General features: G+C 40.5%; 1 protein-coding gene across 5 annotated transcripts in view; it reads left to right on the top strand.

Moving 5' to 3' along the window:
- The window catches only part of LOC117576137 (homeobox protein homothorax), a 146,544-nt gene that overhangs the window by 41,543 nt on the left and 77,586 nt on the right, over positions 1–27,415 (top strand). For 4 of the 5 annotated variants that reach the window (XM_052007774.1, XM_034260701.2, XM_034260699.2 and 1 more), the window contains 4 exons: positions 1,111–1,252; positions 10,994–11,044; positions 13,280–13,330; positions 18,963–19,148. In XM_052007774.1, the coding sequence (XP_051863734.1) occupies positions 1,111–1,252; positions 10,994–11,044; positions 13,280–13,330; positions 18,963–19,148 (430 nt within the window). Of the gene's footprint in view, positions 1–1,110; positions 1,253–10,993; positions 11,045–13,279; positions 13,331–18,962; positions 19,149–23,717; positions 23,834–27,415 lie in introns of those variants that run through there. The other variant, XM_052007776.1, reaches the window with a different exon arrangement.

The raw sequence follows: 27,415 nt of genomic DNA, 5'->3' as shown, positions 1-27,415 counted from the left end.
GAATAAGACTCGAAAATGCGCTTCTTATTTGTACAATTCACACCTTGAGAGAGAGAGAAGCAGCAGTCGGAGGGGCACAACAACAAGCAACAACTACAACAAAAGAGAGAATAACAATAATAATAAAATAATAATAATAATACGAAATAATCGAAATGAAAAAGCAGCCGCTACAATAAACTGAGCAGGCGCAGAACTCTCTTAACACCTTCTCGACTCAAGTGCAACACCAAACATAGCAGCAGCAACAACAACTTCAGCTGCCTTTCACAAATGCCAAGTCATGGCAAATGAGTGCACACTTTTTTTTCGTTGTGGCTGCTTGATCCTGGCCAACAGCAATGAGAATGGGAATGAGAATGGGAATGGAGGTGGAAGTGGAAGTGGAATTGGAGTAAGAATGGAAATGAAAATGGAAAAGGGAACTCGCCATTGCGCACTAGAGTGTAAAGAGTGCGAGACCCCTTGGCATTAAGGTAGTCGAGTAGTTCAGGGTTTTAGGGTTTTAGGGTTTCAGGGGCTTCGGGACATGGTTCGCTTATAAATAGTTGTTAAGCGCATGGCAACACCCTCAACTTCGAACAGTTGATGGCCAGTTGTGTGCCATCTAATGGCTAAAATGAAGTGCCTGGGCAGTTCCTTGGCAGTTCCAGTTTCAGTTCGAGAGGGTTCTTTGCCTAATTTTGTTCAGGTGCAATTTGTGCTTGGAGCGTGAAGTGCCGAATTGCCATCAACAGCAACAAAAAAGGGCGAAAGAGAGAGAGAGAGAGAGAGAGACAAATGAGAATAGAATAAAAATGGTCAAATCATGCATACTTGCCAGACTAATCCGTCAAAATGTACGGCTGTGAGATTAGACGTAGATGTAGATGATTCTTTTTTTCTGCTGTTGCCCTGCCCAGAAACGAAGCAGCTGCTGTCCATTTGTGTGGCAGGAAACCAACCGAAGTAAAAAGGTCAAGGAATAAACTGAGACTGAAAACATGAAGCGGAGTTTCAAGAATAAATTTAGTTAGTTTCATTTGAAGTGGAGGTTTAGCATATATATGTATATATATAAACATGCATTGTACTAACCAACTTTTTTCAATCCATCTCTTTCCTTTGCAGACATCCGCTATTCCCGCTCTTGGCGCTAATATTCGAGAAATGCGAATTGGCCACATGTACGCCGAGGGAGCCAGGCGTCCAAGGTGGCGATGTTTGTTCGTCGGAATCGTTTAACGAGGATATTGCAATGTTCAGTAAACAGGTAAACAGAAAATACTATACAACATATCGCTCAGCTGGTAATTGGAGCTACTGCTGCTGATGTTGCCGCATGCGGCACAAGCTGTTCTCTCAATGCAACAACATGGCACACGATTCTAATGTAGCAAGCCGTTAAATGATCGGATTACGTAGCTCTTCATCTCGATTTCGCTCTTGATGCTGATCTCTCTCTCTCTTATGTTAATTACATTTGCCGCTGACAACAACAATGCCTTGGCTTTGCCACATGTCGTACGCATGGGATGCCACAATTGACACTTCCCCTACCCTACCACCTAAAATCCCAAAACACAAAACCAAATGACAGCCAAAAGCTGAGCTCATAAAAAATAACAAGCATCCGAATGCGAATATGCTTCACTGACATTTAAATAATTTACGATGCTTTAACATACAAATTATATTGTTGCAAGTCGTTCTCCTCGCTGCCTCTCACTGGCTCTCACTCCAGCCTCATACATCCTGTCTCCCGGTTGCCTCTTCCCCTTACATCTGCTGCTATTTTTATGAACGCGATGACTTTAAATGCACAGATGCTTCAAGGCGCAGCAAGAGCAAGCATCGCAATATTTCTGGAGTGCAAATAATAATTATAACAACTGGAAGAGACACCCACTTTTATTTTTGTCTTTTTTTTTTTGGCATTTTGGCCAGTTAAAATGATGTTTTTATTTATGGTTCATGTGCCAAAGAGCAATAAATGCGAAAACGACAACCATTCATGTTTATCAAGATGCAGTTTGAGGGCCCTTGAGGCGAGGCGAGATTTTGATTAACTTCTGCCAAAACTGCCAATGAAATTGCAATAAAGTTGAACTTGCAAAGTTGCCAAGCCCAGCTTTAACTTTTGCAAATGGTTTCCTCTTGTTATCAGTCACTGCATTATTAGTTCACACTTTGCACTGTGAATGAGGCACCCCAACAACCACATAAACACATAACCAAGATGCAGATGCAAATGCAGATACAGATACAGATGCAGATACAGACGCCATCAACAACTAAGTTGTCGCTTGCAGTTCATTTGATTTGATTTGAAGTTGTTTCTTTTTTTAGGTAACATTGCCTACTAAATTGATGCAGCTCTCAACTGCAACTGCAACTGCGACTGCGTCTGCGACTGCACTTGGGGTCGTTCAATGCAGGCAGTTTTCATGTGGTGCCGTATCTTCGTCTTCGTGTGCTTTCGGCTGACAAAAATAACTCAAAAATGTCATTCGCCCATCGAATTTTAACAAACGAGCAAAGCGCAGCCAAACCTGAACAGAGGGTGGGGACGGGGCGAAGAGAGTCAGATGGAGAAGAGCTGCCAACATGGGCGCTAAAAATATGTGGCGATACTTTTTTAGCTGCCCCACTGTCGATGCATTTTATATAGATGGATGGATAGTTTGCATCTACAAACACATGCATCTGCCTCTATGTATATTTGTATCTTTGACTAAGCAACTGCGTAAAATGCGCCAACGCCAACGCCACAGAACGGGAACCAGAACAAGAACAAGAACAAGATCGAGATGTGAACAATCTGTGAACGGTCGTCGAATCGCTTCGTATCATATCGTATCGTTTGGCATATGCTTAGTTAAGGCGACTTTTGGTGTTGGCGCTGCTAATGATGCAGCTAAGGAAACACTTTATAATTTCTCTTTAAAAGCAGCATTCATATAAGCATGTATTCATATATAGTTATATGGTATATATTTATATACATATAGAATATACATATGTGTGTACTTATAAATAAGCAACAAAAGCTGAAAATGTTGTTGCTCCCAAAACGACTTGCGACGTCTCTTCAACTGTCTGTTCATCTGTCTGTCTGTCCTTCTGTCTGTGGTTGATGTTGTTGTCGTTGATTTCTCCCCATACAAAAATTGCTTAATGTGCTGCAGCCTTTGTCTCCCGATCTCTCGGTCTCTCTGTGTCTGTTCCTCTGTCTGTTTGTCTCTGCGTGGCAAAGACAAAGAATCCAAAAGTCAGCCAGCCCCATGCTGATTGCCCAAATAATTTTTATGATTTCATTTTAAGTAATTTTTAATGAAAATCAGTCCCCTCACAATGGGACAAGTACAAGGCGAATAACTCGTTGCCTCGTTCCTCTTGGCCAGTCTTTTGCTGCCTGACAACTTTTTGGCGTTTTGGCTAATAGTTTGAACATGCGATGAGTTGATCTTTGTTTCGCTTGGCGTTGACAACGTCCCTCCATTGTCTTGCTCTTGCTATGGCTCTTGCTTTTGGTTTTGTTCTTGTGGTTGATCACTCTGACATGGTTGCAGCATCGCAGTTGAAGTCGCAGTCGCACTCATGCGTATGCCTCTCGCTGCTTCTAAGTTGTTGTGTTTGTGTGTGCTGCACACTCAGACTCAGATACACCACCAGTATGTTTTGGGGCTGTCTGTTTTGGCATGATGATTAATGAAGTGCGGGTAAACTGATGATCATGATGCTGCTGACGATGGCGATGATGATGATATTTCAGTTTTCTGCGTCAGACCCAGCATCTCTATTCGATTCGCCTTTGCTGTTTTCCATATGAACAACATGCATCAGTTGTCTGTTGTTGTTTTCAGCTTGTGTATCATGTTGTCAGTCCTCTGTAAAAACAAACAGCAGATTTAATGCGACTGTCCTTGACATTACAATTTGAGCAACTTTCCACAAGATGAATAACTCAACTAACTGGCCAAAAATAGTTGGAACAAACGCCTCTGGCTTTGAATCTGGCTTTGGCTCTGGCTCTGGATTAGCAGCTAGGTAGGCAGTCAGTTCGAGGCAATCAATGCAAGGCTGCTACCTGCGATAAATATAGAGAAACCTGAACAGGTTAAAGCGTTAATACCAATCAATGTTTTGGCCTATGGCTTGTCTCTCTCTCTCTCTCTTTCTCTTTCTCTCTCGCTCGCTCGCATTGAGGCCATTCCATATGACCCCGTTCCCGGGACTTGCTTTTCCTTACAGTCTGTTTTTGTTTTCGTAAATTGCATTTTCTGATTTCGAATGAAACGAGTCGAGACGAAACGAAACAAAACGAACCGAACCGAACTGAACAGAACAGAAGAAGAAAAGAGATATTTCTAAAGAGTGCCCAAATAATCAGGTATGAAAGGTTACGCTTGCGCAGTTCTTCTGGGCAGCCTTTGGTTTGGTTGGTTTGCCTTTGGCAGTCTTTGGAAGGAATGCTCACTTGGATTCGGGGCAACTGTGGAACTGTGTGTCTGCAGAACTCTACGCATTTGCGTGTGTGTCCGTCTCGTTTATTGAAAAGGAACTTAATCTCCTTTTTGTGCCACATTCCCTGGCTCAGTTGGAGTTGGCTGTCTGTGGCACAGCTTTAGTCTTTGTTCTCTGAATGATAAAAAAAACACACACACACACACATTGAGGAACCTTTGCCTTTTTATTCGGAATTTGGTACCTTTTTAATCTCTCATGCCAGCTCTCTTCCTCAGTCTGCAGCTATGCGCAGTTATATTATTAAAGCATTGTTCTTTTATTTTCTGCCTTCAGTTGCAACCCTTAGAGGCAGCGGGTTTTTCCAATTTGGTTTTGAATTTCTTTTAGCTGCAAATCAAACAAAAGGCACATCCATTTGCCCAACTTGTTAGCCCAAAAAGACAAGAAAAAAATATAAAGACAACTGCGAAAAGAGCAACTGGAGTTTAGATTCGAATTGCGCAGCCGCAACTGTTGCCAAGGTGAGGCAACAACGACTTCGATGCCTTCCCTCCTCGACACTCCTCAATTGCGACGCGGCAAACGGAGATGCTGATGTTGTTACCGTGACTGCGACTACGGCTGCTGCTCGGCAATTGCAATTCACAGCGTGAATTGATTTGGCACAGCCTGCCACCCACCAGGGGCAACGAATATTTACTTTGCCGTAGTCTGCAGTCTGTGGCATGCAGCTGCATCGGTTTTCCCGCGAACGAAATTAGAATTCCGCTGCTTTTGGTGTATTCAAATATTTGTTTATGGAACCACTTGGCGCCTTTTAAATGTAATTATTTAGTTTGTACAATCTACAATTGCTCAGCCTGCACTCTCTGCGTATCTGTTTATTTCTGACGGGGTCGTTAGTCGGGATCGGGAATAGAGAATAGAGAATCGGGTATCGAAACGTCTGCTCAGCTGATGACTTTCAATATTTGTATAGAAGTTTGACCCTTTTTAACAGCTCTATATGCGATATACGATGTATCTGGCAGCAACATTATCGCAGTGTGTGTGCCACATTACCTAGTCCCTAATACTATCATCAAATACTCTCTGTGTGTCTGTCTGTCTGACCCATTAGCTGGCTCGTTTTTTGATTATTTTAAGTGGAGATACTCGTTGTAAGCATTGGTAATGCTCAGCTCTCAGCTCTCTTCTCTCGTGCTCGTCCTCACAGCCGCCCATTATCATTTGGCATCCGAACTATGTGTGTTTGAATACACGTTTGTCAGAGTCTTTCGCTTCGCTCTTATTTATGTGCCGTTACTTATGAGCCAGCATGATTTATGGCCCTCTCCCACGGACTAGACGTGTGCTAAACGCTTTCAATTAAAAGTCAAAGAAGCGTCGAGCAGAGCTGACGCCCTGACAAATTGTGGCCAATGGGTGTTGACAATCGATGGCTGTCTAACACTTTTCGAATTCAAATTGCAGTATCTCAGACTCAGAAAGGATGTGGCACCGACAATTTCGATGGCTGTTAGTATGTTATCTTCATTCCAACCATGCCGGATGTTTGCTCAGCCCTAAGAGCAGACGTCGCGTCGTTACATGTGTGTATCTAGCTATAGGCGCAGGTACCATTGATATGCGCCACAAGTAGTCAACGAAATCTGTAGCTGTTGCTGTTGGTTCTCCTTTTGGGCTGTTACATTCCACTGCAAATATTGACATTCAGAATGTTGCTAATGTCTACTACGCGCTTCTTCGCTTCTTCGCCTGATAATTGTTAGAAGTATCTGTGTCTCTGAGACAGCGGCCGAGCTACCTCAGTGAGTCGTTTGTTTTGGCTCTTAAATAGGTGGCCTGTACTCACAGTTGAAGATACAGCAACAGCTATGGTATATCTATATCTGTAGCTATGGCTCTATGGTAGATACATGTGCGTTTATAAACATGACGATGAGGGTCATAAAAAAAGTAAATCGGCCGCAATGCGCGGCATGTAGAACTGCTCCATTATGATGGAAGCACTCTGCTGTAGCTTTTACTTCGACTGTCACCTCAATTGTCGTAGTTATAGTTGTACTATATGTAGTTTGCTTTTTACTACCGATATTGTGTGCCCATTGTAAAGATAAAAACGATGACTCTCTGCTGTGTAGATGGAGAGCGTTTGGGTTTTATGTTTATGTTGATGTTGATGTTGATGTTTATATTTTGTTTTGTTTTGGTTTGGTTTTGGTTTTGTTGGCTTGGTTTGGTTTGCTTTCCTTTGCTGTTAATGTCGGTTAAAGGTAATCAGCGACATTAAACAAGCACTTTTACAGCAACAGCAACAACAACGACGACAAAGACAACAACTACATCGAAAGCATTAAGCAGTGAGAACATCATCATGAGGAACAACCACAACATCATCAGCTAAGCAAATAATATATTTCGTATTGCATTACAACAAAATTATTGTTCAGCCATTCAGTCCATGTGTGTGCGGGAGTGTGTTCTTTTCGGATAGGAACTGCAACTCGAACTGTGCCTCAACTGTGGTGGGGTGCAGAGGCGGTTGTGCAAGCTTTTAGGTGCCTAAATGTGGGTGTTGCAACTGCTACAGTTACCACTTGTTGTTGTTGTTCTCTTGTTCGGCTCGCGTAGGTGTGAGAAATTTGATAGGTTTGCTGCATACTTCGGTTACTGCGATTTTCAAGTGAATGATTTTGGTGACATACGCAAAGTTGCTGCCGCAACACTCCACACACACACACATATGTGTAACTTATTTCAATTTGCACCATTTACTGTACAAGATAAAACCTTGATACCTTTCGACAAATGCTCTTTGCTTCACGTACTTGTTGTTGTTTGTCTTTGCTCTTTGTTTATGATAGCAGCCCGCATGCCGCGCTGGCTAGGGAACGGGGAAAGGGGAAAGGGCAGAGCAGGAAGCGTTGGCGCCGTGGCACGCAGCGAATTACAAAAGTAATAACGAAAATTAGTGAAGCTACGTGCAACAATTTAGGCGCCACAATGTGGATCAACAACAACAACAACTAGAGACGAACTAGTTTTGGTTCAAGTGAACTTTAGCTGCAGTTTCGTGGCAATGTCTAGCCTGTTATCACTGCACTTTTTCAAGTGCCTAAACTGTGAGTGCGATAGGGTGATAGCGAGAGAAGGGGGAGGGGATGTCTTGTGGGCTATGATCGACGTCCGTCTGTTTGGCTACTGTGCGCGCTGATTCCGAAAGTCGACATGGCCGGGTGCATAAATTGCTTTATGGCCGTTTGTTGGGCGCGCTTTATGGCCATTACTCAAGTGCTCAAGACTGCGAGCCACACACTTGCTTGCAGCTCTCAGTGCCCCCTTCCCTCCCCACTCTGCTAGACTCTACACTCGGCGAATAACAGCCCGCCCGCCCGCACAGGTTTATTGCCAACACAATGCCAGGGCTATAAACGCGGGCGGACCCGGACGAGCAACTCCTAGCTATTGGCATAATAAAAACGTAGCAAAAACAAATTCTCCCCATACACGCACACACACACACACACACACACGCACACACACACACTAGTCAGCCAAAACATTTGAGGCGTTTTATGGACTCAGCTCTTTTGTGGATTGCGTTTCGATTTTTATTTCGGTTTTTAGTGTCTCAAATTTCTATAAATTTATCATGTGAGAAATTAAAAGCAGTTCTGATTGAATCATAATTCCAAGTATGTATACATACGTTTCTATATACATATACTTTATGGCGATAATATTGTTGTTCTTCTGCTGCTGTTGTTGTTGCTGTTGCCATTGCTGTTGCTCAGATAGCACGTGGCCGAGTTGATGAAATGAATTTGATTTGAAAATGCCATACAATTTATGACAGCGATCTTGCTGCGTATCTTTTGTGCATGGAGACCCCACGAGATACACCCGAACTCGAACTCGAATCCGAAGTCATAGCTATATGTACATATGTATAGCCGGGGACAGACCCCCGAGGACGTTGTTGTATTGTTGTTGTTGTTGTTGTTGTGGGGTATTGTGAACAACGCTGGTTGTATAATTGCATTTATTGAGGCATCATAAAAGCGCTTCAAGAGCAGTATCTAAACAGTAGTGATTTTATTTAGTCGCCGCTGGCTTGCGAAATTTATGAGCTGCCCATGTGAAACTGATTAGAATTGTGTGTTCGGTGGCAGGCGTCAAGCGTTAAGCGTCAAGCGTTCAGAAACCAACACAAAGTAAACCCAATGACATGACGCGCAATTTTCCATTTTATTTTTAAAGTGCGTGTTGTTGTCCGCGTGTGAGTTTTGTTCTTGTTGTTGTTGCTGTTGCTCTTGCTTTTTTAGTTTAGTTTCTGTCTTTTTTTATTTCGATGGGTTTCCGCATTGGAAATTGAAATTGAAAATGAAAATGCGCCTCTTCGCAGGGCTATAAATAAGAAATTGTCAGCTGCAGACGCCCACGCGGCGGTGTTGACAAAATGTTCTCTCTAAAATAAGTATGTACATATATGTATCTATATAGTAGAGAGTTTTCCCATTTTCATTTTCATTTCGTTTTCATTTTGATTTTGAATTTGATTCTCATTTCGTGTTGATGTTATTTTCACGCGCATCTTATTTATAGACTTGTCTCTAGACACACACACACACACTAACACTGTGTGGGTCTTTTTGCTTGTTGCCAATGATTTATACATTTTTAAAAAGTGCAGCACACACTGGCTCAAGTTGAGGCGTTTATCAGTGAGCTTGGACTCGCAATTAGCGCTGCGAATTGAGAGAGATGAGCGATGCAAGCTGGCAGCCATTTTGATTTCATTTCGCCTCTGACAGCGAAGTGCGTGTGTGCAATATGCCAGCGCAGCTCAATGCTTCCTCCCTTCTCCTCTTCCTCCTCTGTCTTCTCCACTCATGAGTGCGACCCTCGTGCTTTTCATATCAGCTAAAGTTAAAGCGCGACCTGATCGCCATCCAGTCAGCCATCCAAACGGAGAGTTATCATGCAAACCAGTTTGACAACTTCACGGGCTACTGCTGTGTATAAGTGTGTGTGTGACTTGCTGCGACCAACCAGCATTTGAAAATGCAACATTAAAGCCAACTGGCAGCGGGCAACTTTGGCACAACTCTCCAACTCCAACTACAACTCCACACGCAACTAGCTGCGTTTCATACTCTCTTCAATGATTGTGCCTCATGTACAAGGGAATTGCTGTTGTGGTAGTTGTTGAAGTTCGCCTCACAATGGGGCGTTTTTCTCATGCTTCATTGTTGGACTCGGCTCTCAACTGTCGACTGTCTCGGCTACCCACATATCTGCAGATGTCTGGCCAAAGAGTCAGACTTGGACTTGAACTCCTTGCCGATCTGATCTTGTTTGTGTATGTGTGTTGCACGCTTCTCTCTCTCTCTCTCTCTCTGTCTTTCTGCAGCATGATTATTAGTCGTCCATGCCACATTTCAATTTCAAATTGCCGTTACTCGCATAATGCATTAGTATCGAGTATCGAGTGTCGCACATCGATGCCTTGATTGATAGTTCCCTTGCGTTGCTTCGAATATCTGTGCAGATCCGTTGAGCTCACCTGCAGTGCAGCCTTGCATTGACTGCTGTGTGGTCTTTTGTCATGACACTAAAAAAAGGCAACAAAATAACCCAAAAGAACACGCAAGGTCAACTGAAGATCTTGCCATGATTATAAAATTTCGCAGCGGGTGTAGCTACATTTTGTGTGTTGTGTTGTTTATCTAACGATCTATTGAAGAACAACCCAAGCTGGGTTTCTAGTTCCGTGAGAGAGTTGACACACCGAACTGAACAATCTTCAGTAATAGCAACAACAACAACAACAGCAACAACATTAATAAAATCAAATAATTCGCAGCATTTATTTGACCTTCTGTCGTCGGTCGTCGGTCGCGGTCTGTGTGGCCATTTTTCCATTTTTTTTTGTTCTCTTTTTATCTAGCCACATATTGCTTTTGTGATTTTTATCTAAGTGTGTGGTTTATTTCTGTTGCCTTTTGCAATAAAAGCAACAGCAACAACAAACACAAAAACCAGAATCGCTTTTATGGTCACAGCGAGTCACCTCTGCTCTGATGAGCAACAACAGCAAATTTTACGCAAATGTTGAGTTTCCCATGCTGTGTTTTGGAAACCAACATCAGTTGTTGTTGGCGTTGCTTTTGCTGTTGCTATTGCTGCTGGTTTATATCGCTTATCGCTTGGACTGTGAGTTGCCATCATAAAACGGCGACGACACAGACAGCAGACAACAGACAGCAGACGACAAACGACAGACAACGGACAACTGAAAATACTAGGCGACCTAGTCACGGAGTAGCTCGAAACTGCAGTTACCACCTGCCTGCGTTCGTCAAGATTCAGCACAGCAGCAGCAGTAGCAACATCAGCAGCAGCAGCAACAGCAACAGCAACAGCTGCAGCTGCAGCTTATACATATTTGCAACGATTTCAAACTAGTATAAAATATACATATACATATATATGTATTTGTTTCTCACTCAAACTGATCTCTTCTTCTCCTTCTTTTCAGATAAGATCACAGAAACCCTACTATACCGCAGATCCCGAAGTCGATTCACTGGTAAGTAAACAAAACGTAGCAACAATATTGCCAGCAACACTACCCAAGCAAAGATCATGGCCTTACAGAGTGTGCGGGTGTGTCTGTGTGTGTGAGTGTGAGTGTGTGTCACCTTGACCCAAAACAATGACAACAATTGAATAATTTTCTTTTATTTAGAATAAATCACAGCAAATTTAGCAACAGCCAAAACCAATTTATGAGCATTCGTTCATTTGGCGTTGATGAGGTGTCTGTTTTGCTCACACACAACGCGATCCACAATGCGATCCACAAGCAGAAGCCAGCGTCATCTTCATCTTCATCGTCCGTCCACTCAGTGCATCAGCATTTTATTGCGCAGCGTTGCCACACTTTTCTTTTTCTCGCGCACGCATTTTGATTTTTGCATGTTACTGCAAGCGAAAGAAAGGGGCGACATACATATGTACATACACATACATACAACGAGTGAATTCAACGTCTACAACGACTACAATATGAAGCAGAACGATTTAATGATGCATATGACATTTTTGCACTCTCTAAATGGGCAGTCTTTGGGCTGTTGCGCAGAGAGAAGAGCAACGACAACACCAACAGCAACAATAAAGACGACGTTGTGCTGCTGCGTGTGCTGTGGGTTAGTCAAATACATTGAGATCTGGGCAGCAGCAGTAGCAGCAGCAGCCCCAAGGCAAAGGCAAATGCCATCAAGGCAACCTTGACGGCGATCATGCCGTGATCAACATGATCATCATCATCATCATCGTCGGCATAATGAAGATCAGCTGTAGAAAGAATGTTTACATCAAGCATTGCGATATCTAATACAACATTTTGTGTGCGATCATCGCACAGCGGGTCAGTAGCTGTCTTTTGTTCCAGTTCATCTGGACATGGGCATAAGATGAGTCAGAGAGTCTGACTCCAAATCTGAATCTGAATCTGAGTCCAAGTCCGAGTCTGAGTCTGAGTGCGAGTCCACCGACATTCCATGTAAATCAAGACGGAAATGCTGCGTGCAAAAAGTGCAAAACGAACCATGCAATTGGGCTGCACAAATCGCGTCAACTCATGTGGCTGCTGCTGCTGTTGTTGCTGCTGCTGCTGCATATAAAGAGATTAAGGGGCAAAACTAATTTTAATTGCAACTGCAAGACAGCCTCAGTTCAGTCGTAAATGTGTCACTCACTCGCACAGAGGCTGCGTATTCTTACTGCCAGTGTCTTCTTGCCACTTGCCAGCGTTTAATGTCGTTGGTTTTATGGCGTATTAGTCGCCAGCCACAGCAACAGCCACAGTCACAGCAACAGCAGCTGCAGCTGCAGAGAGAAATCTCTGGCGGTGGCCCTAATTTTATGCACTTGCAGATTAGTTTATTAGTTGTAGAACAAACTGAGTGAGTGCCAGCCTCGAACAGGCTCTGCCACTGGCATCGACAGACAACTGCCAACTGCCAACTGCAGACTGAACACTTGCGCACTGATCAGCTTTTGGCTCTGGCCATGGCCGTGTGCGCCTGCGTACTTTGGCCATAAATCATTTTGGCATGCCACAACTCTGCGGTGGATCGAGCAGAGACTGAAGCTGAGGCTGAGTCCCCGTTCCCTATTCTCCGCCCCACTCTGATATTCTCTATCCCACTCCAGCCATAGACAGTTCATGTTTGAACATTTAAAAGTGCATTTAGTAACACTTACTTAAAACGGAGAAGAAGAAGCCGATGGAAACAAGAACGTCTACTCTCTGGACACACACACATACATGTATATAGTACATATGTACAGCGAGATTCATATGGCCGTGCTATAAAAATGTTTATAGCATGTTTTCTCTATGTTATTATTTTACTATGCGGTTCAGTTTGGCCGCGGTCGAAGCATTAAATAAAATTCTTCAAAGTTTTTGCCGGCCACTGTTGCTCATTGTTGTTGCACCAACATCACACAGCAGCAGTAGCAGCAACAACAAGAACAGCAGTGGCCGCAGCAGTTAGCAGCATCGTAAAAATGTCAAATGTCAAGCTGACGTTTTAATTAGCATCTGCTCACTCTACTAACAGTTGGCGCTCTCTGCTTGTCTCGTATTTGTGTGTGTCTGTCTGTGTGTGTGTGTGTGTGTGTGGTTCCGGGGCGTTAAACGATTTGTTTGGAAGCACTCTTTATGGCTATGAATTTTATTATTATTTGTGATATGCATAACTCATGTGTTCTCTCTCTCTCTCTCTCTCTCTCTTTATCTCTGTCTTTGCAGATGGTGCAAGCAATACAAGTGCTTCGGTTTCACCTTTTAGAGTTAGAAAAAGTAAGTACAAGCTCCATTCATAATCTATTATTTAATTCACACAATTAAGGAGAGTCAATCCAAAATTAGTAAAGCATTGCAATACATGATAGGAACCTGCCGAAAAGTAAGCTGTGGAGTCGCCTCACTAATCTACAGGCATTTATCACCATCCCGAATGACCACCCATAAAACCCATAAATCATCGCTGAATATATCCATATCTTTGGGGTTTCACAGGGTTTTGCAAAAGTAAGGCATAGTAGTTGTCAAGTGGTCACTGCAATTGCCAACCGAGTTGTGTTGACATTTTATTGAGCTTGTTTCGGCTTCAATCGGAGCACAGCAGGCGGTTTGTATCTCTCTTTGAAAAATATCTAAATTAAAGCACAGCAATGGTAACAACTTTGGGGGCAGCTATGCACAGCTGGCTGTGGTCAGAAAACTGCATTAATTGCCAATCAAAATCGTAACATGGAAACTGCTTGGCATAGCTCTGCTCTAGATATAGATAAGTCCAGCGACAGGATGTGACAAGGCATTTATTCAATGCGAGATACCACAGATAGCACAGGGACAAATATTTCTGTCTGTTTGTCTGAGCAGGTGTTTGTCCAAGATACTTAACGACAACAGCTTGGTTGTTATTGTCTGCTCAAGGGGGGAGGGGGAGGCGAACAAACATATTTGCATCGCGCTGCAATGCGCCACACAATGCAACGCATTCATTCAGCGGCGCTGCTTTGTTGTTAATTCACGAGGTGTGGATACCCCCTCAACTCAACTGCTGTCTGCACATGAATAATTTTGGGAATGCAGCCCACAAACAAGCAGCAACACCTACTTTATTATTGGACACTTTATACTCTAAATGGAAAAATTACAGGTTGCCTAATTTGTTTTAATTTCAAATAATATGCAAGAGCTCGACTAGTCGTGGTGCGTGTGTGTTTGGGTTTGGGTTTGTGTGTTTGCCAGCCGACAGTCTTAATGGAAGTTGTTCCTCAACGTGGTCGTAATTAATGCCTTGCCCGCTCCCCACCTCCCTCGGCACCCATTGTCCACTCTATCTGCTGCTGCTGCTGTGTCGAGAAAATTAATTAGGCAAATGCGCAACGAAGCGTGGAGCGTCGACCGAAACCGAAACCGAAGCCCAAAACGAAGTTGAGCCGGGCTTTTGAGCTAAACTCGTCATCAAGGTATAAATGTGTGTGTGCGTGTGTGTGCGTGTGTGTGTGTGTGTATTTATTTTTGTTTTCTTCTCGTTTTCAATTAAGTCTTAAGTAAGAAATTATGCAAAACATTATAAAAACAAAAACAGAAAAAGAAAAAAAAAAAAGAACAAACGCTAAGAGAATACGAAGCTGAGCCCCATTTTTGCTGGTTCGCTTGGTTGGCTTGAAGGCTTTGAGACTTGTAGGCCCCTAAGTCATTTATTGTCGGGATTGTAACTGGCACGCTGCTATTGGGCTAATGACAACGATCACAAATACAACAAAAGTCAATCAATGTGCAATTAGCGTTGACCAATGTTAATTACAAACTGCAGCTACAAGCGCTTTCTATTGAAAGTAGTGCAGTAAGCCAGGCCAAGCAACTCAGTCACTCGCTCAGTCAGTCTGTCAGTCAGTCAGCCAGCCAATCTGTCAGTCAGCCAGGTAGCCAGCTGCTGCAATTTGTTGCATGCGGCACCCTGTATTCAATAGTCGTTCTCTGAACAAGAGAAGTACTCTCTGCCTACCGATCGAGATCTTTATCATCACACAGCCCACGACAGGTTTTTGTTTTGTCATTTGTCACTCACACAGCTTGCGACACACACGAACCAACAATTGGCAACAGCAACAGTAACAGCAAACAGCAACAGCAACAGCAACAACAACAGCGACCAGCAATCGGCACAAAGAACTGTAGCAACTTGTATAAAAAAGATACAATTCATTTATATGCAGCCAACAAAATGCAGCGGGCGATTTTCGGGGTAAAAAATAAATAAAAACAAAAAGAGAAAAAAATAAATAAAAAATAATACTTAAATAAAATGTGCGGGCTGACTGGCAAAAAGTATATATATATATATATTCTGTATATGAAGATATTTGATACTGCTAAAGAACAAAAAAAAAAACAACAACATACAGAATCAGTTAAAAAGACGTTTCAAGACTTGTGTCTGTCAAAACTGGTTTGCCAGCCCCAAGTGCCCAGTCTGCAGTCCTCAGCTCAGCTCAGCTCAGCTCAACTCAGAGCTCTCAGTTCCCATCCAGCACGGAAAATTCTCGTCACAGTCACATGCAAAAAAAAAAACGAAAAAACAAAAATAAAAAGAAAAAACACGACGACAACGACGATGGCGCATTGCAATTGACAAACAGATAGTGGGACAGCTGGATAGACTGACGGACACAACACACGTTGGGTCAGTTGCACACTCACAGGCACACACAAACACATACACACACACACCCTGGCAGGGGGTAAGCAGTCACAGCTCACAGCTTGGCGGCTGTACCGGCATCAGCTTCAGCTTGAGTTTGAGCTTGAGCTTCAGCATCAGAATCAGCATTGACACCGGCATCTGCAGCAACATCGGGAGCGGAATTGAAACTGGGAACGGAACGGTGCGGGAACGCGGAACGCGGAATGCGGAATGGGGCCACTGTGAAATAACTCTATGGTTGAGCACTACATGGAATTGGTGTTTAGCTAGTTGTGGCTCTTGAAATACATTTCATTTTCATCTGTTAAGTCAGTTTTACTTAGCGGCACTTATTCTCGATTAACAGTCACACAAAAAGAAATTTAAAGAGACTGCACTTAAGGGCCATTTGGGGCCGTTAAGTTAGTTATGTGTTTACACAAGAATCGATTTATTTTATAGTTGAATGCACTCGCTGAACAATTGAGTTTTCTGTCTATCAATTAGATAAAGCGTGTTTACAGTTCGTCTTGTTCACGTTTCGAGCATTTCGCTCAGATATATGTAGATATTTATTTTTATTTTTTTTTTTTGCATTTATATTAATTTTTTCAAGCACTTTAGATTCAACTCGAAGTGTTTGTCGGCTGTCGCTGTTGTGGCTGTTGCTGTTGCTGTTGTTGCTCTCATGGCTGTTGCTGTGCTTGTTATTGTTGTTTATTTAGTGTGTGTTTTTTCTTAATTACATTTCATTTAAATGTCAGCAGTGTTGTACATTTTTTTGCCGCACGCTTGTTAAACAAAATGCAAAAAATAAAACACACAAAACTTGTTGCTAAGAAGCTGGGGAGCTTGAAATTGGCGGCACTGTCAGTCGGCAACCGGCAGGCCTCAGAGCTTAGAGCTCAGAACTGAGAACCGAGAACTGAGAGCTCCTCATCTCTGTTATAGAACATTTAACGCTATCTATGAACGGAAATCGAAAATTACCACTGCGCAGATTGGAGCGATTTGCATGAGATTAGAGAACGAGACAACTGCAAGCCACTGCAAAGTGCAATATATTTGTATGTAAGCTGGACTTGATGTGTAGAGCAGAAGGGGGAAGATTGGGACTACAATAGATGTTATCGAGTGCTGCGAGAGGAAGCTGTAAAATGTGTCGAGGATGGGGACTGTAAAAAGTTTTGTTTAACAGGATGTACAAATGACTGTAACATTTACAACGTTTGCAACAAGCAACGCCCTCAGTGCTGTAGCTTGGGGTTCCCAGCAGCAAGCAGCAAGCAGTAAGCAACTGCTGTGCCCACCCAATGTGCAGCAGCAACATGGTCAGCCAGAGTGGCAGACATGCAGTCAGACAGTCAGGACTGGCAACCAGTCATAAATATTGCAAAGAGCTGCTTAAATGTCACACACAACGCTGACAAATTAATCAAAAATTATCAGCGTCCAAGCATCGCTGCAACAGCAACAGTAACAGCAACAGCAACAACATGCCACAAAGGTCCGAGCCGGGCTGTGTCCCATGTCCCTTGTCCCTTGTCCCGTGTGTGTGCCCAGACAGGCATATAGCCGCATAAACATATCAATTTAGTAAGTATTTATGCCTTATTGTTGCTGTTATATCTGCTGTTGTTGTTGCGTGTCAGCGGTTGCAGTTGCAGTTGGAGTTGCTCGCAACATGATGCCGGCGTGCTAATTGTGCGCTTTATGTGCATTGTTATGGCATCTTTGACAGCCATACATAGCTGCAACATGTTGCTGCCGTTGCTGCTGCTGGTGCTGGTGCTGTTATCAGCGAGCGGCAACGACAATTTGAGTTCTCCAATAAACCAGTTGATGCCACTTTTTATCATCGTCACATTTTTGGTGACAATAACATTGAACACAGTCGCTGCAACAGCAGCAGCAGCAACAACAACAACAACTGTAAGAGCAGCAGCTTTAGCCTGGAAACAAGTTTAGCAAGTTTTGGCAACAAGTTAATAGGTAGCCAGGCTTTTAGCCGCTGCATTTTTTGTGAGCCCAAAAAAAAAGGAAAACAGAAAAAAGTAATCGAGAGCCACGTTGCAGAGGAAGAGAAGAAAACAACAAGCAATTTGCATAAGCAACGCGCACTTTTTCGTAAATTAAATGCATGCCCCGTTTAAATGAAGCACCCTGTTTGTTGTTGCTACTCCGTCAGCCCGAGCCCAGTGCAATTAATTTCTTTTTAGCCGTGTCGGCGGCTGCATTCCTCTTTGGTGCGCAGCTTTTTTGCATATTTGCATATGTTCTCCGCCTGACTCACACTCACTGGGCTCTTATCGCATTTGTTTTATCATACACACACACTTACACACACATACTCACTGAGTTTTTGGTACCAACAACAAGAACATGGCTTTAAAAACGCATTTTGTTGGCACATTTGGCTGCTGCTGCTGCTGACGCAAGCGATCGTATGCAAGTTGCACGTGCTGCTGATTGTTGTTGCTGTTGCTGTTGTTGTTGCTGTGGCTGTTGCTGGTTTAAAAGTGTGCCCTGCGGCTAAACTCGGCTGGCCACCATTTCCTTTCCGACCAATGCTTTCGACCTGGTCAGCTCTCTATGCATATTTATGTGGTCGGCATCGCATTTTTAACGCCTGCAAGCGTGTACACCTTCTAAGCTTAGTGGTTGCTGTTGCCGTTGTTGTTGCTGACGTTGTCTACGCCATTTTTGAGTGCCATCATCAACCATTTGCGTGGCTCGATTCCAGAGTCAAGTCTGTGCCTGCGTCTGTGTCTGTGTCTGGGTCTGGGTTAACGCATAAAAAGCAATTTGCATGCCATTTGCAGCGGGAGCAAAACAAGTTTTGCTTACTATGGATATGCTGATGTTGCTGTTGGCTTGAAGAATGCAATGGCGCTAAGTGTCTGCAACTGTCTCCCTCTCTCTTCATCTCTCTGTTAAGTTAAACGTCAAATGAAGAAACTGAAAGCCTAATGAAGTCCCGATTGTATTGCAATGCTTGATTAGAATGTATCCACATAATGAATATGATTAGTTGCATTTATTATTAGCAAAATGATTTATACCATTTAAGAATGCATAACATATTCAAATAGCTCAAATTAAATAAAGTATTTAGATGATATGTTAAGTTAAGTTTTATTTTTACCTTGTTGACGTCACTTTTCTCACATACGAAATCTCTCTCTCTTCTTTCTCTCTCTCTCGTACTATGTTTATGCGGGTCTCTCTTTGCAGGTGCATGAATTATGCGATAATTTCTGTCATCGATATATCTCATGTTTAAAGGGTAAAATGCCAATAGATTTAGTGATCGACGAACGGGACACCACCAAACCACCAGAATTAGGTTCAGCAAATGGTGAAGGAAGAAGTAATGCCGATTCAACATCGCACACCGATGGAGCTAGTACACCAGACGTTGTGAGTACCCCCTTCGCGGGAGCACATGGTCCTATATTGGCGAGCTACAATGCGGTGGTGCACCCATGTTCGTAGTACGATAACGACCTTCTTGCAAAAACGAAGCGGGTGCTCACAATGCCCTGGGATTAAATGAATCAATAATGATAACCAAAAAAAAAAAAGAAAAAAAGAAAGATAATAATAATGAGAATGTTGCAAAACTGCATAAGAAATTAAGTAAAATTAATTAATTTTGCAAAACTACAACAGAGCAAAAGCATCATGATTATTATGATCACAATAACGATAAATATAAAAGAATATTGATGAATAAAATCCAATCAAAATACGCAGAAGAAGTTGTACGTAATTATGAACAAGAACAAGAACACACACACATTGTAAATTAGTCAAGAGAATTAATTCATATACAGTACAAGAGTGCAAATATCTAGCGAGCGCAAAAGCAAAAGCGCAGAAGCGCAGAAGCAAAAGCAGCAGCAACAACAACCACCAGAACAACAACAACACCAACAGCGATGACAACACCATTAACAACAACATTGACAACAACAATAACAACAACAACAACAACAATAGCTAGCAGCAAGAAATGAGCATCAACAAAAAGGACTCAACGCCAGTGGCCAAATGACAACGACAACGACAACTTCACGATGACAATACATATATAGATATATATTTATATATATATATATATATATGAAGAACAACGACAGGACTGGACCGACAGCAAAGAACAACTACCACAAACGAGCTTCCAAGCGGCCAACAGGTGGCGACACTGGCTCCAAACTATCGGAACCAAAAATATATCCTGACGCTGATGATGTTGCTGCTGCTGCTGCTGATGCTGTTGCTGTTGCTGCTGTTATTGTAACGGCAACTGCGACTTCAACTGTTGCAGTTGCAGTTGTCGTTGCTGCTGCTGCTGTCCATTGCTATTGCTGCTGCCGCTGATGGTGCTTCAGGTGCTGATGCTTTGGCCGTTAGAAATTGTCTGTTTTTGTACAGTAAAAACGAGAGCCATAAATTTAAGTTCCAATAATCAAATAACTAAGAAGTAAAACGAAAAAAAAGTAATTCAAAGCAAAAGTCATGTTATTTATTTTTGTGCTCTCGCAGCAGAGCATGAAAATGGAATGCATTCAACTTGTAAATTACTTAATTCATTCAATATGATGATTATAAAGATTATAAAGAGATGAAGAAGAACGAACATACAGCAACTGAGCAACAATAATTAGCGCAAAAATTTGCTTAATTTGTAAAAAGTACCAACAACTAAAGTAAAAACAAAAACAAAAACAAAAAAACAAAACTATGAAAATGTGCAAAAGAGAAAAAATAAGTAAAAGTTCCAGTACTTCGTTTTTGCAAGAGGCCCATATAGCTCGCCAATATATTATTAATTATTATTAAAAACATTTAACAACTTTTTATTATTTTCACTTACTTAACACACATAAAAAATCAAAAAACCCAAAAAAAAAACAAAACAACAAAAACTAAATAATTTTTCAACTGCAAAAATTACAGAACACTATACGTATATATTACAAGAAAGTTTACTAACCCAAAACTAACCATTTTTAACTATTTACATATGCACATAATTCTATATAGAAACTATATACATATACATTTGAATAGGTATATGTATGTACGTATATATATATATTTATATACATATATTTATCTGATATTCAAGTTAGCCTAACATGCATGGCACCGACTCTGCTGGTGCAAAGTCAAGTGCCGATTACTTCCGATAACTTCTGATATAAATATATATGTATATATATCGAGTTATATATATATATACACACACGTTATCGTTTTGAGTTTGTAAACTTGTAAATATTGCCTCCTAGCCCCTCAACAACCCAAACAATGACATAGTTGCAAAAACCCAAACCTAAACCGTTCCCGATATCGAAATCGAAATCGATCTCAGCTCAGAGGCGATACGATACGATACGAATCGAGGAACAGGATAGACAAACAAGCACACTTGTACATCAAATTTTGATCTACGATATCTAAAGACCATTTCTTTATATTACAACTTTGTGCCAATTTTTCTAATTCGGAACTTGAGCACAGGCCCACTCCCAAGACTTTGCGCCGCTGGAAGAAACTTATGCCAGTTATCGCATCAAACACGAAGCAGACTATTAATTCCGCCAGTCTGCGATTGTGTATGTGTATGTGAGAGTATTTACGCGAGTGGGCGGGTGCGTTCTAGGAGAAACCAAAAAAAAAAAAAACAAAATAATGAAGAAAGCTGAAGGAAAATTGACAAAAATAGCAATAAACCGAATCTGATCACATCCATACAGTATACATTGCATTACACTGCAGAGCAAAGTTTTTTATATATAAACTCTAATATAAAATATACCACTAGCATGTAGTTATACGATCAAGCTGCTTACAACGGCTGCTTACATACGACATGATGACAAAGAAACAAAAACAAAAAAAAAAACAAAAAAAATAAGAAAACAATGAATGATGAAAAACACTAAGCGATTATTCTCATTTAGTTCGGCTTTTCAATTTAATCACTTCAGAAAACGAGTATACGATTTTTCAATACGTCCCTTTTCAATGTGTTTTACAACACTGGAAAAACTTGCCAAAAAAAGCAAATTTATTATCGTTTCTTTATGAACTATAATTTAATAATTTTTTGTTCGTTTTTTACAACTCTTATTTTGATACGTTCTTAAAGAGAATCGAAAAACAAATGTAACTCATATACGTAAACGAGAAGATACATAAGTAAATAAAAATCAACCTAAGTTCAAATGCAAAGTATACGAATAAAACATAAAGTAAAACATATGTTTTCCTATTATTGTTTATTACAAAACTATCTAAAACAAAACAAAGAAAATACAAAATTAAAGTTAATTTAATTAATTGAGAATTGAAACGCGCATATACGATGACATTTTAAATGAGCTAGAAACAGTGCGAAACTTAACTAAATATACGTAATGATCGAGAGACACATTTTAGTTTACAAGGAGGTAAAAGAAAATATAATGAAGATGAAGATGAAGATGAAATAATAACAACTTTAAGCATTTACTAAGCAAAATTTTTAACTAAACAAATGAATACGTAAAATGCAGAACACGATACTATTATTATAAATAAATGTAATTAAAAACTAAAAAACAAAACAAAAAAAAATTTACTAAATACCTAGTAACAGCGCAGCTTTTGGTGCTCAAAACAGCGGTTAAGATGTATGAGATGGATTTTAAGCCAATCCCACACTATCCCATGCATATTTACAACACTAATCTAGACCCAATCCAAAACCCAAACACGAGGAAATTCTGATACAAATACAACTATTTCGTTGATTGTAGATGCGTTTGGGTTTCCCCAACTTAATGTATACTATAGCGGTCTAACTAAATGTACGTTATATAGTTCTTAGTTTCCGTAACGGAAGGCTACGTATTAGTATGTATGCTAAGCTAAACTTAAACTCTATGTTTACCCATCTAACTAATTTCCCAAGAACTCTTCCCAGCTCTAGGCACTTCTATCTCTATCGCTATTATATACCTATCATTTTCAGTTAAAGCATACTAAAAGAAAAACAAAACAAAACAAAACAAAGTCGAAAATAATATAAAAATGAAAAAGAAAAAAAAATTACCAAAACATTGTACTTAATGGAACTGCACCGTGTTGCAGTCCAGCTATATGGGCAACCACTTGTATTTATGAGTAGACCATTAAAAAAGATGAAGATGGTTTATTAGTGAAAGAAACCAGTCAACAACCTATTAACTAAATCAAGAATATGTCAAAGCTTTTGTACTATTTTTTCAACTTCAGAATAACGAAAACACAAAACAAACACAAAACTACAAAATAATTATAACAATAAATTAATAAAAGATGAATAATGAAGGAATAGTTGTTGTACTTTGTCTTATAAAAATGATAAATATGAAAACAACAAAAATGAGTAATTGCTGTAATTATAATGTAATTTTAGTATAAATCTGTGGCCAACTGATCTTAGTTGCTTTTTAGTTAAAAATAAAAACAAACAGCAAATTTACCGCTATACATATACACCCTAAAAATATATTAAACAAAAACCTGTTGTAATTTTGTCTGCAACAAATTGTTTCCTATGATTTTTGCAAGCTTTTGCATTTTGTTGAACACATTTGTTTAATAATTTTTCTTATAATTAGTTATGGGTATTGAATGTTTTGCAAATTAAGCAAACAATTTTTATTGTTGTAAAAACAAAAAAAGAAAAAAATACAAAAACAAAAAAAAAATACAAAAAATACAAATTACAAAACTGAAACTGAAATACGTAATTGCTTTAGGTGATATTTTATAAAAATATAACAAAAGAAAAATAAATAATAAAATGAATGCAAAAAAAATATACGTAAATCTATTTTAAAAATAATTGAGACGCTTTTTGCTTTTATTTTGAAATGTGCACATAAATAAAATTAATTTCTTTTGTTTCGTATATACATTTTTTAATATTGTTTTACGATACATTTTATTTAGTTTTTAGCAAAATTGTAAAATGAGAAACATGAAAGTGAAGAACCCATGATAATGATCTGTCAGAGAAGAAAACGCAATCAAAAAAAAAAAAAAAAAAAAAAAAAAAGAAAACAAAATGGAATGAAACTAAAAACATTATTGAAAAACCAACAACAAGCAGCAACTTCTATACGATATACGAATACATTTTAATGTAATATTTTTAATTATTTATATGTATACTAATAATATGATTAAATGAAAATGAAAAAAAAAACAACAAGCAAACAAACAAAACAAAACAAAAAATTAAAAAAAAACAACAACTGCAGAGTAACGTTTAAAGAGTTAGCCAATAAATATATGAAAAAAGTATATTTGAAAAATACACAGAATGTTTTTTCACTGGCAAACGTTAGGCTCTAGTTATTAAGTCGCAGCATTTAGGCAAACTTCTGACGATGGCCAAAACAACTCGAAATCTCACAATAAGATGAAAACTGGACGTGATAACTCACCTAAATGGAGGAACATCGATGTCATCCAATTCTCTGGCAATTCTGAATCAGTTCATACGTTTCGCGAGAACTTTCTATTTCAGGAAATTTTATTCAAGTTACTCTCGGATCTCACCGCCTGCTCTGTTGCCTTATACTCTGACACATTGTGGGCAATATTTTGGCGCATTGTTTTAGAGTATCAAGTACCTAAGAAAGAGTGGGATGCCTGAGCATTTTTGTGATTAATTTAAGTGTTTATAATAAGTGCTCAAAAAGTGTGTGCGAAATATCTGTGACTTTCAACCTGCAAACCTTAACTCTCTAAATTTAGTAGAGTTAGTTATCGAGATGCCTCGTTGTATTATACTCTCTTTTTTCCTTATATAATTCATAATATTCATATGGAGCTTAGTTCCAACATTGTCAAAGGAACTGGCACGTGCAAGCAACCGACGACGACGCCTCCACCTACAGCTCAAGTGTCAACTGCAGTGCGATGACAGTTAAGAATCAGGGCTCGATTCCCTTAATTCTCTGCCTGCCCTGCATTGCTGTTGTAGCCTGATCTGCGGCGGCACTTGGTGCGTGCGCAGTGCCTGTAACTTGAGAAATCCGACCTGACTTTAGCCCCGATCAAATTGCTGGCCCGCAATATGTTCAAATATTGCCCTGGCCCTGCTATCGGTCTGAGGCCAGTTTCAGACCAGTTCCAAAATCGCGTCCGTGCTCAGGCGCGGCATGTGAAAAACACCTTAAATGGTTACTTTTTTTTCTTGTTTTTTGTTTTGTTTCATTGTGCCCAAGTCAAGTTGGAGGCTCTGCGTGTTAGATGATTTCGTTCTGTTAATGGTAGCTACATGTAATTTGGCATTTTGCGTGATTGCCTGGGGCGTGTAGCCTCTTAGACTTTACTTTGTTTCTTTTCTTTGAGGTTTTCGTTTTTGTTACTTTTTTATATTTACTTATTTATTGTGTTGGGCATTTTCCCCACAAGAGGCTAAAGAAAATGCTTCGTGCTGGCTGCATTTGTATTAATTTTTTGGGCAACGCCCCACACAATTTTCCAGTTGAGACTGAGAAACCTATAATTTTATAGGCATTAAGTCAAAAGACCGAAGTCAACTGGTTTTAGGTGTCTGCTTGTCTGGCTTGCTCGCAGTTGGGTCCGTCCCGCTTTATATCGAGCAAAAAAGGATGCTCGCTGCTCGATGCTCTGTGCTCTGTGCCCGCTGCTCTCCAGGCTCATTAGCCGCGCTCTCACCTCAATATTCCGAAGCTTGAGTTAGCTTCTTTTATATTTCCTACTTTTTATGCTTTGCTTATGCGAAGCGAAGCGTCATACTGTCTGAGACTCCAACCGCAGGCGGCTGTCTGAAATTTGTGCATTCATTTGTGAGCAAAAAAGGCCACAATTAATAAACCAACAAAGCCCTACAAATGCCGCCGTGGTGGCTCAACAAAGACGTTACCCAAAAACTTAAACCCCAAAAGCCCAAGACTCATTCCCAAGTCCCAGCGTTTGTTCGATGCTTAAGCCCCCTGCTTCAATGTGGAACAGATCGGATCGGCTCGACTCGGCTCGGATCGTGTGTGAGAGAGAGAGAGAGAGAGAGAGAGAGCCAGTTTTTACAATCGGATTCGTCGCTTCGAATTGCAAACGACAAACGACAAGCGACAAACCGCGATCGTCGATCGGCGATCCAATTTTATTATGTATGTAGTGTCGCGTTGTGAAGAATTTTTTTGGAAGCGGCAAGAAAGCGAAAACCCATCAGGCCAAAAAGCCAATGGCCCAAAACAATGATGAAACAGAGCAGACGTATCACAGACACAGACACAGGCACAGACGCTGACACAGACAGGCGGGTGCGGTAACCAAAAGCCAGGGAGTTGAGTAGACTGAGATGGGTGAGGAGGGAGGACACGACGACCACAAAAATGTCATCACTGCTAATGTTTCAATGCAGTTGCCAATGTGCTCGACAAGTTTTTAAATGTGGCTGATCTTGTTTTATTTTTATACCCGCTACCCATAGGGTAGAAGGGTATTATAATTTTGGGCTGGCAGGCAAAAGGATATATTCTTGATAGGCGTCAACAGCCGAGACGATATAGCCGAGTCCAACTGTCCGTTTCTTATAGTTTTTATGATTCCAAAAACTTTGGTTTTGTTAAAGCAAAGCCGCCTACTTACTAGGGATTTTAGTTGCTTTGGTTGACAATCTGGTATATTTTGCACTCTATGTTATATTTTGAATGAAGCACTATTTCAACATACCAAAAATAGTCGTTGACATATATTTAGAATTTTTATGGTATATTAATTGGATATATTTTAAAATGAATACCGCACTGTTCTGCTTTTATTGGAAATGTATAGCGGGTATCTCGCAGTCGAGCACTTTTAACTGCAGCTTTCTTACTTGTTTCTTATTTTTTCCATGTTTGGTATATTTTTTCCGATCAGATCTGCACTGATCTGCTCTGTTCTGCGCCTTTCTTCTCTCTTCTCTGTTGTGTGCTGCCCGGTTGAGTTTTGTTAGGTTTCAAGTCGCGTTCAAAGACAAAACTTTCAACAATTTTTGTTGCACTGCCGATTTCCGATCGCCAAGGGAATTGTATTAAAAGCCAAAAAGCGTTGAATGCGATACCTTAACCCATTGGCGTGAAAAGACATGCCAAAGTGACGACGATGGTGAGGACAACGGTGACGAAATTGCGACGGTTCCATTCATTGATGCCTTTCGGGGTTATCATATTGAAATAGAAAACCATTCATATTCCGATCTTAGATAAAGAACAACTTCAATGTGACGTCAAAATCTAATAATTTTATTATTCCAGAGTATAAATATTATCGAGCAATATTTCATAATTTTCTTGTCTGCACTCTTACCAATGATTATCATCACTTTTTTCCCTAACTCATACTCGCTTCAAATATTAATCAAGACCCCGTTCACAACAGCTGTTCCCTTCCAGGAATTCTATCCATCAAATTCAATCAGAAATCAACCGAATAAGAAGCAAAACAAAATAGAACTAAAAACAAATATTTGGCAAATAATGAAATCCTAATGAATTTCTTTCATGTATTTTAAATGTATAAGATAATTTTTTTTTTATTTTTATTGTGCTCCATCTATGGCCGAAGTCAAGTGTTGCTTCAAACGGCAGCCGCCGCTCTGCTTCTGAAGAACGCGATTTATCGAGCTGTGG

This window comes from Drosophila albomicans, chromosome 2R, assembly GCF_009650485.2.
Source record: "Drosophila albomicans strain 15112-1751.03 chromosome 2R, ASM965048v2, whole genome shotgun sequence".
In the NCBI taxonomy this organism is placed as follows: domain Eukaryota; kingdom Metazoa; phylum Arthropoda; class Insecta; order Diptera; family Drosophilidae; genus Drosophila; species Drosophila albomicans.
The sequence above is the reverse complement of the archived record's forward strand: the minus strand, read 5'-3'. Positions and strand labels throughout refer to the sequence as shown.